At 38.7% G+C, this 10,802-nt stretch overlaps 1 protein-coding gene across 1 annotated transcript; it reads left to right on the top strand.

Annotated features, from left to right (window-relative positions):
* Nucleotides 1-1,886: 1,886 nt before the first annotated feature.
* lrrc63 (leucine rich repeat containing 63) lies at nt 1,887-9,793 on the top strand. The gene is made up of 10 exons (XM_066707596.1): nt 1,887-1,949; nt 2,707-2,853; nt 3,378-3,857; nt 4,152-4,295; nt 4,614-4,774; nt 5,901-5,999; nt 6,383-6,519; nt 6,669-6,752; nt 8,012-8,245; nt 8,583-9,793. The coding sequence occupies exons 2-10, from the start codon at nt 2,757-2,759 to the stop codon at nt 8,773-8,775; spliced, it is 1,629 nt and encodes a 542-aa protein (XP_066563693.1). The 5' UTR covers nt 1,887-1,949; nt 2,707-2,756; the 3' UTR covers nt 8,776-9,793.
* The last annotated feature ends 1,009 nt before the right edge of the window (nt 9,794-10,802 follow it).

The following is a 10,802-nucleotide window of genomic DNA, read 5'->3' as shown; positions in this document are numbered from 1 at the left end:
TAATAAATGTAGACATGTGCTACATCTGTGTCAGTCTGATGTGTATGCTGAAAGGATCACTTTACTGACTAGATAGACTGCTTTGTGGACATGTAGCAGAATTTCAAAATAGCCAAAATCCATTAGCAGCCACTGATGTTATGTTGCATTGCTTAAAATGGCTGCTCCTTATGATGTATTCATTGCACCTTCAGGGCAAGTATACTATCAGGTAGATAATGCAAATTTCATCAACCCAACATTGACAATGTATCCTTTTCCCTCACCCTAAGGAAAAACACAATCAATGGGATTGTCTTTCAACAGATGCCAGTTCATTTTTTCTGGTTGATTAATGACTCACACAGTGACTTTTATTCCCACAAATAGACTCTGACCCTCTCTCCCCTTCATACTCTTATGCGCATGCACATACAATAATTAATCTTGTATACTTGACAGCATCCCATTTTTAAGAAGATGGACAATTGGAATAACCTTTTTATTACCCTACCGCTAGACTAAGTAATCTGATATTACTGGCATGAGAAAATTCTGAGAGATAACTTTTTAATACATTTTATTTATAGATTTGATACAAATTCCTGTTAATGGTTAAAATGTGTATGTTGAACTAAGGGTGACAAAGTGTTTGCGTCTGTTGCTGTTGCTGCTTGTACTACAGCATTAACACTACAAATCCAAACATCAACTTATGACCATTTCCTATTATGATTGTGATAAAGCATTAAGGAGACTCTACTATGAAGTCTGTATACTGTAAATGTATGTGGTATGGGGTTGATAACTGTATTTAAATGTACTGTAACATGCCAGGGTCCTAGACAAGGCAATCTTATTGGGAATTAAGTGAACATCACAGTGCACTCACCAATACATTGAAGAACCAATTCGATTTTTAGTTTTAATACATTGTTTGCTCCATTTAAATTAAGTTTCAGTGCATCAGTGTTTATTAAATGATTAGATAAGCAGAAGTCTTTAAAATAAATCTGTATACGTCAAATAACGCATTGATTGAATTTTTATTAATTAATCTTAATATTTGCATTTAGAAAACATAGACCAAAGATGGAAAATTATTATGAAGTGTTGAGAATCTCAACAAATGTGAAACGCATTGCAAAATACACCGATCAGCTATAACATTATGACCACCTGCCTAATATTGTGTAGGTCCCCCTTTTGCCGCCAGAACAGCCCTGACCTGTCAAGGCATGGACTCCACTAGACCTCTGAAGGTGTGCTGTGGTCTCTGGCACCAAGACATTAGCAGCAGATCCTTTAAGTCCTGTAAGTTGCGAGGTGGGGCCTCCATGGATCGGACTCGTTTGTCCAGCACATCCCACAGATGCTCGATTGGATTGAGATCTGGGGAATTTGGAGGCCAAGTCAACACCTTGAACTCGTGATTCATCAGACCAGGCCACCTTCTTTGGAGCACTTTTGATAGGTACTGACCACTGCAGACCGGGAACACCCCACAAGAGCTGCAGTTTTGGAGATGCTCTGACCCAGTCGTCTAGCCATCACAATTTGGCCCTTGTCAAAGTCGCTCAGATCCTTACGCTTGCCCACTTTTCCTGCTTCTAACACATCAACTTTGAGGACAAAATGTTCACTTGCTGCCTAATATATCCCACCCACTGACAGGTGCCATGATAACGAGATTATCAGTGTTATTCACTTCACCTGTCAGTGGTCATAATGTTATGGCTGATCGGTGTATGTAGATGTTGCCATGCATTTCGTTGTAGTTTCGAAAACTATATCTTTTAAAATAACGAGTGATTTTTGTATTTTTGGATTGCAGTAATAGATGTCTGCAGTTTAGACGTGCATTTCTCAACACCAGCCAGGCCATGAGCACAGAGCGCACTGCACTGCGCGCCGTTGCCAGGGTCGTCTCCCCGGACACCAGGATCCTGCCGGACAACAAGAGCCGCGTCGTAAGTTCAGATCAACCTCTTATACAGCTTGTGCAGCATAAACCAGCTCGGAAAAGTGAACTTATACAACTTATACATAACCCACGATTGGCTGATATAAACAATCCGTATTTCTCCGTGAGAGCCTGTTTTAATGTGAAATGTATACATGTACTTAACATATAGTGAACGGGCCCTGGAATAGCCTCGGATAAGATTGATGCACACGGCACTGTGTTGGCTGTAGTACACATAGTCCGATTCACAACAAATGTCAGCTTGTTAGAGAATGAAATACTTCACAAATCTCGTTAAAAAACGTATTAGGCAATTTGGCAAGTGTGATTTCTCGCTTCTGATCAATGACGGGATTGCCAATTTAACTGTGAAGGAGTCATAGGTATTATTTCTTATTCGTACATTTCCTCTGATAATATAATCAGAAACAGAAACTTGCAGCTTGTAATTATTTATGTGTGTATATTTCAGTAAAATTAAGAAAATAATATTTGACTGCTAAATAATCACCAGTTGTTAGAAACATGAGTGTCATGAAGTGCACTATATAAAAATATATATATAGTAGTAGTAGCAATAATAATAATATCAATAATACATTGTTGAGTCTTTAGGCTCATCCAGTTTTGCTCATATTATGGTAAAGATTTTGTTTTGTACGTCGCACCATAAGTGCATCTGCTAAGAAATAACTAATTATTATTATTATTATTATTATTATTATTATTATTATTATTATTATTATCTACTCTTTGTGCAGTAGCTGTTGTCTTTCCTAGGACATGAACACTACATGCAGACACATTCAGGATGTCTGAAGACACTAAGCTCCTCCGCAGGCCTTTACCACCCAAGACCCTGCCAGCACTCCGGCCTTCAGTTCCGCTTCCCCCCGCTACGTCCCTGGGTGAGGTCTGGGGGTTTTTGAGGGCCAGGATGAATTGATGAATGAATGAGGACCCCATTGTCAAGATGAATGAATTAATGAATGAATGACTGAATGAGGACGCCATTGCTAAGATGAATGACTTATTCTGCACACTCTGTAGGAACTAAAAAAACTTCAAGCTAACAACTTTTTCACTTGTTAACCACTGCCACTGGCACATGCATTTCATTCAAAACATGTTGGGATCAGAATGCTGCTTAGATTACACCATTAGACAAGTTATGTAATGTGTAGTAGGATGGCTCTAACACAATAATGAAATATGGTGGTTATTAAACAGTCAAAATCTCATAGAATAAATGAACAATCTGACACACACACACACACACACACACACATATATATATATGTATATATATATATATATATATATATATATATATGCGCATGTATATTATTTGAAGCAAGAGGTGATACCAAATTTTGTATCATGATTCATTAATCTAAAAAGCCATCTCGCTGTCCCCTCTCTTGTTTTTCAGCATCCTTCTGTGATCCACTGGCTCCTATTCAAAGAAAAGTTACTAAAGATGACCAAATAGAAAGGGTGCTAGCTTGTACTCCTACAAGTGCACAGTACTCTGAGACGGGTTGGCAGGCTGTTCCCAGTCCAGGGAATAAAATGATTGTAATTCCTAAAGGACCTGACCACTTCCCTCGCAGACCTCCTCGGACCTGGCAAAGGGTGCATCTCCTGGGGGTGCTACAGGAAGACCCTCATTTCTATTCTCTGCCAGAGTTTACCTTGAATGATTTCTTGGAGGATCCCTCTTCCTGCCCAAGGCTTTACAGGGAACGTCTGAAGCAGCTTGTTCTTTCCCGCCACAACTACAAAAAACTGATAGAGCTCTTTTTAGCTGAGCTCCACAGAGGGAGGCAATCGGAAATCTCTACCCATGTGCTGTCCAGTGAGTCGGTGCCAGTGGCTACATCGAGGAAACCCCAGAAACAGATCATTTATGGTGATTTTTACTAATATGATGTTTTTACACTGTAGTTAATCCATTTGAGTTGTACTAGGCCAAACGTGTATGATTTCATCAATTGCCAATAAACACCAGGGCAAAGCTTCTTTTTATTTATGTTTTAAATTAATTTGATATTGCCAGTTTTACTTCTTCATATTCATTCAGATTCTACATATATTCAAATTTTGACAATACTGAGTGATTTTAAGCATATTCTCTATGTGAGGACAAGCATAATTACAGGCTGTGTTTTTCATTTCTTCTCTTTGCGTGTATTCATTCATGAAGAAATAGCAGCTTTGATCCGGGAGCATGCACGGGCCCAGGCCGGCCCTGAGGAGGAGCCCGTGTCCCAGACTGAGCATGACTCCAGTGGGGGGCTCATGCCTGGGGACAGACAGGCTCATCAGACCACCTCACTGGAGTATCCTGGCAAGTAATAGCAGAAAGTAAAAGTTATGCATATTAGCATTTTCCAAGTTTTCTTTAATGACTTCAATCATCTGCAGCTATTCAGAAAGCCAGTATGGTGAACAGAACGCAACATTTTTTACCCAAGAATAAATGCTCTCTGTGACCCTCAATACAAAACATTTAACCTAATCATTTAGCACTACCTGGACTACTATTGCGTGAGTAAACAGTTAAATGTGTAAGATTATGTGGTTTGGGCTGCAGATGGAAAAAGCAATGCTTGAATGACGTCAGGGATAGTAAAGATTGTTGTCTTTCTGTTGTTCTTCCCTCTAGGATCAGAAATCCTTCTGAACTCTGTTACCACGCGGTATTTTCAGGGCTTTCGCTGCAGCCAGTCTCCCTTTCTGCAAGACAAGCAACATGGCGGTATATCCCCCTCAGAGCTGGCGATATTGGACTGCCTGGTGCAAGGAGGGCTTCTGCTGAGTCTGAAGGTGAAGACGTTCAATTTGGAATGATCTATATCCCTCTATATTGTAATTGGCTTATGAACTTATTAAAATCAATATTGAGTGCAGGCAGAATATAGCCTAACTGATCGTGAAAGTGGCCCGACCCCTCATCCTCTGAAATGTACACTGTGTGGACTCCCACCTCTTCTGTCACAACTAGCCCACAGAGCAAACAGCTCGAGCTGAAGAGACCACCTGAAAGGGCATGAGTGCCACATCCACAACAGCTTTGCTAGCCACAAGCATTAAGTTCCCATAACCTTCAGCATAATCTAATATGGCACTCTCTTGTGTACTGTGTGTTTATACTGTTCATATATTGTGAGATATTATGGCCAGGTCTGCAGGTAATGTAACATACCTGAGCAACTTAAGTCTAGTTCTGTTGTACAGCGCTGTTACATAAGACTGATTCATCATGATTTAATAAATGGGAGCAGCCCTCGCAGTGCAGAAACGATAACAACAGAAATGTAAAACCCCAAACAAACACTGTGCAGTGCTATAGAAAGAGGAAGTCATCGAAGGACAAACAAGCACTCGTCTCTGCTTTGAAGTCATGTATAGTCTGACTGTCTGAGAGAATAAGTGCCAGTCAGTGATAAAGACCTAAAGTAAAATATTATACAGCCCTCTGAGACCAATCCAAAGACAACTGAAAATGGCCTTACTTCTCTTTTCCTGCGCCTTGCAAATCTCCATTTATGGCAATTTGTTTACTAACCCCTCGGCTTTTGAAATGTGTTAATATTAGACACCCTTCCCTTTCAGTAGTTGACATTAATTGCTATTGAGAATAACAGTAAATTGTAATGGTTTATACTCTTGTTATTCGTTTTTTTGTAAGTCTTTTTCTATGTGTTTAACGTTTTACTTGATCTAATATTTTATCGATCGCATCACTATTTCCCCTGTACAAGCGACTGCATTTTACCTGCAGTAGATAGATAGTGTAAACAATACAAATAGAAAAGGAAATGGATAATTTAAGTCAATGGGATATGAAACGGAACCAATTGGAAACTAAATAGGTCAAAGAAAAAGACAAATGATGCTCCTTTAATTAGTCTTTTAGAATACTAATTATACTATTCCCTTTCTCTTCCAGGCCCATTTCATAGCTCGAGTTCCTGACCTGACACCATTGGCACAAACGTTGCTGTATTTAAACCTGTCCTTTAATGATCTGAGCATCTTTCCTGCTGAGGTGAGATCTTGGGTTGTGTGTGTTTTTACCCATGGCTTACTGGGCGAGATGAATACATACAAGACGTTCATGAAACTACTTCCTGGAAACATTAGGAACTAAAGTCTATGTCAACATAGCAAACACCCTTGACTTGCTATTGACGCCTCTGAACAACAATACCAAGCTGGCCTAAAACATTGCGCCTGAAGAGGCTCAATCAGAAATTATTGGCCATTGAATGGATGGACAATAAGTATTATTGTTGTTGTTGTTTTTGTTTGTTTGTCTGTTTTTTCTAATAATTATGTGGGAAATATTACATCTAATAGAAAATAAAACAGAAGACAATAAAAGCTATCAAAAAATTAAAAATAGCATAACTCTCTTTCAAACTTTCTCAGGTATATGACTTACCTTACTTAGAGGTATTAAAACTAAGGGACAATCCCATTAAAGAGATCCCAACTGGCATACACAAACTCTCCCGACTGAAGACCTTTGTGATGTCGTTCTGCCTGGTGTCCTGTCTTCCTCTTGGGTAAGAGTCTGGATTTCTCACATTTATTAGCGACATCACAGGTAAAAACAGACAATTAGTATTTGTAATAACACTTTTAAACAAGTGAAATCATCAAAAAGCAAAATACTTTAAATACAAATGCATCTGTTGGTTTCTTATTGTTGCAGGTTGTTCCTTTTACCATGCCTGCAGTTTCTGGACATCTCCTACAATTTGATTTCTTCTGTCCCCAATGACATAAAGAATCTGAGGTAATGTTTGTGGCTCCAAAGAAAATAACTGTTTCTGTAATGAAGTATAACAATGCAATATAGATTAAAACTTGTCTAAAGAGTTTTGAATAAGTGGAGTGGAACAAGAAAGAAGCCACAGCCAGGTTTACATAAGATTGTGTTTATTTACAGTGCAGTAATTAAACCATTGACAGTTTATATGTAAAAACCTTTGAGGTGGCCCAGAGATAAGAATAACAGTGTTAGATTATTCGGTAAGGGGTGGTTGCTGGCAGTAATAGATCATCCCAATAAGAAAAAAGTATCTTTTATTTGCTTGGATTATGTGTTCTGGTTTTCAGTTCACCTGTGCTCCAAATATTCACATGGCTCTCATTGTTTTTCTGTTTGGAGCAATTTAAACCAAGTCTTAAACTGGGGTATTTATAGAGACCTATTAAACCCTGCTGGACAGTGACAAAACACCATGTTGTTTGTGCTGCTTTCGGTATAAGGTATACATACCAAGTAATTGTTTAAGCAAAAGACTTCTCAGAGCTGAAGGAGAGGAAGTGAAATGGGGAAATAATGTTGTGCAAATGCAGAATGTCAATTAATTGGCTGCATGAGACTGAATTTACCCACATGTGCTGAAGGGTTTACATAACACTAGGTAGAAAAGGCCTTTGATGATAACAGTACCATTTTTTGCAGTCCTGTTTATGGAGCAACAGTGCCACTGCTATGTGCTCTATATGTGGCATTGCCATTACATTGGGCAAAGCTTTCTAAGACGTAGAACTCCTGCACTGCCATGTCCCTGCTCCAGTCAGCGGTGCGCAGGGATGCAGTCAGTCCAGTGCAACCACGAGTCTCTCCCCTATTTTTTCTGCTAAACAAATACATATTTTTCAAGAGCGCCAGGTCAGAATCGATCTACAAGGATGATGCATATATATAATGCTCTCAGACACTGTATTTGCTGGTACAACTAGTATAAGACTAGTTGTTCTTTTTTAGGGAGGATGATAACATTGTCCCTGTGGCAGTGGTGATTGTGTACAATGCTTTAGAAATGTTTGGTGACACACAAGGATGTTTCTCTTCCTGTCTCTCAGCTTTGATGGCTTTGTACGGTAGTCAATGCTAAACTGTAAAGCTTTCACCGTGCTTATAATAAGTTAAAGAACTGGGTATTTTATTTATGACTTGTTCCCCTTTGTCCTCTCTGTGGTTTAACTGCCCTTGTCATATGTTCTGTTCTTAAAATTCAGTTCAATTCACCTTTTCAACTGCAGGGCCCTTGAGTATCTGAACGTGGAGGGGAATCAACTGGCCGCCCTACCCTGTGGGGCCCTGAGGCTCACCTTGAAGCAGCTGAGAGTCACCAATAACTACATGCACCCGTACTTCTGGGCAGAGAGCACTCAGAACCAGCCCCAGAGGCTCAGCCACCTGGCAGCCCTCACTCTCTTCACCAGCCACCGGCGCCACAGCAGCCTGCCCAGTGACATTCAGCAAGACTTAAATAAGTAAGCACTGTAACCTTTCTAAGGATATATTCCATCCTTGTCCACTTTCTCCCAGCCACTTGCTAATTCTTAAAAGATCAATACTTTTGATCATGTGACTCACCTCTTCTTACTCTTGAATTGCTGTGATTGATTGTGATTGCAGTTTTATCCGGTAGCAATACCAATCGGGCCACTGCAGTAGCCTGGTCCAATAGGAAAACAAGACAATCATGTTAACTTCCAAAAAAGTTAAATATAGGTTTAAAAATCTATTCAAATAAGTACAATTTTCACTGTACCTTTTTGTATGTTTGATATCTTTTTCATCAATTAATTAATTTAATTGCCTCATTAGTGTGCGAGTTTGTGACTGCTGCCAAGGACCCATGTCTGGTCCTGGACTAAAGCTGATCAGGCCCTGTGAGAAGATATTTGGAGTCCGAAAACTGCCCTTCCTCTTCTCTGCCTGCTCTCCATCCTGCTACAAGAAGTTCAGCACTCAGACCACTAACCTCGTCCAGGTCCTCTACGGAGAGTCCTCTTCATAGCAGAGAAAAAAAGCAGGGGGAAAAATGCCTTCATACCAGATACGAGCCCTTTCGCTGTATGTGGTAATGTGTTGTTTGAATGAATAGAAAATTGTGGCAAATGCGTATATTTGTTGATGAAATAGTGTCAGCTTTATAGCACACGAGCTTCAGAGGGATCATCCATCATTTCATTGTGTCGTCCAAGAAATAAAAAAAAATCATGTTTTTATAAATAAATTGTTTAGATAAGATCATAATTAGGAAGTCATACTAGACGAGACAGTTCTTCTTCTCTTTTTAAACAGAAGTGTGCAAAGTATTTGTATACAAAAGTCTGTTTTCTACGTTTATGGCAATAATATGTATTGGGTTTATGGGATACGTCTCTTTGAGAACTCCCAGCAGCCCCAGGCGGTTGTGTGTGAAAGGCAGTTATTACAGATAGATGCTGCTGGGTTCTGACAGTGGGTTTACCTTGAGGGTTTATTTTCTTAAGCCTCATTAAAACACTGCGGGAAGTTTAACATTTGCTTTAGAGATTTCAGAAGTTTTAACTTAAGAGAAATCTGTACTTCCTTTGACTTTCCTCAGAACAGCATGTCATTTCCGCTCATGTAGGCACAACACTGTTTAGTATAACTTTTTTGCAGGTATTTTTTAGGTCGTTTGTTTTTTGTTTTCCCCAATCTTCTTTAATTTGGAACTATACATTACATAGTTTTTTCCCCATTACACCCTAACCATATACAATTTCCGCCAACCTGAATTACATCAGTATTATTAATACTTCTACAATTGTGTAATCTAATGTTTTCACTAGTGGGTGACAATTGTAAGTTTTCAATGCATGTGCATAAATTACAAATTCACACTGTTGTTTTTGGAGTCTTTTTATGATCACAACAGCAGCAAATGTGTGAATTCAGAAATCTGTAGGGTTGCAAAAATAATTAACAATCTTTTGTAATTATGACTGAAGATGTGGTTCTAAGTAGAATAAAAGCTGGCAGATGTCAGACTGAACAGAGAGCAGCCAGCTGAGCCCTGCAAGAGTCGAGCACTGAACAGGAAACTCTGAAAAGGTGAAGATAAAGGATTTGAGCTTTGCAAAGGTGTCAAGATAACGAGCGCTATGGGACCTGCTCAAGACCCATGTGTGGGCAAGGGTATACTCTGCAAAGCACTCTAATCAGCATTTTGTTTTAGTTCTATTGCTTTCCTTATGGTCTGCCCATATCTTAACAGACGTTTAAAATAATCTATAATACAGCTGTAGTTTAATGTATTCATACATCTCATACTTGGAGATTCATTTAGTTTAATAAATACTGGACATTAAACCATAATTATTTATTAATTATATTTTTTTCAGAGTATGCCGAGCACAGATTCAAGTTTAGTTGTTTCAACTGAGTTAAGACATGGGGTGTGGAAACTTTGGATAAGAGCAGTGTTAATTACCTGTTATTTTAAACAAATCAGCTGAACCAATTACTGCTACTTTGAGATTCCAGTGAAGACTTTAGTTTTTAAATTAAATGTAGCATTTGTCTGCCGTCTATCTATATATACTTTTTGTATTAAGATGATGTAAAAAATTATTTACTCTATGGACTATTTCCATTGTTTGAAGAATAATATGAATACTTCATTCTATCATGAACTTGAACATACCTGCTATATTACTATAGATACTAAATCTACTTACATTTTACGTACTATTACCGATACACACTACTTCTATAGTGTAGTACTACTACTTTGATTACAAATTATCACTGATATGAACCCGCAGACTACCATAACAATACATATCCAGTAATATATCATGCAAAACGTACTGTCACTTGCAGACAATGTATCTACAGATAATAACTAGAATTTAAAATATTATTCAGACTAATAATGTTAATAAATGTCCTGCAAGAGAACCAGACTGCATGTTCTCACCTGCAGACTAATGACACAATGTGGTCGGCTGCAGGCATCTAAAACAATAATCACCTGACAAAGCCCCAGACGATAAAAGAATAAACTTGGGTTTT

Source organism: Amia ocellicauda, chromosome 6, assembly GCF_036373705.1.
Source record: "Amia ocellicauda isolate fAmiCal2 chromosome 6, fAmiCal2.hap1, whole genome shotgun sequence".
In the NCBI taxonomy this organism is placed as follows: Eukaryota; Metazoa; Chordata; class Actinopteri; order Amiiformes; family Amiidae; genus Amia; species Amia ocellicauda.
This window is presented reverse-complemented; position numbering and strand designations above follow the sequence as displayed.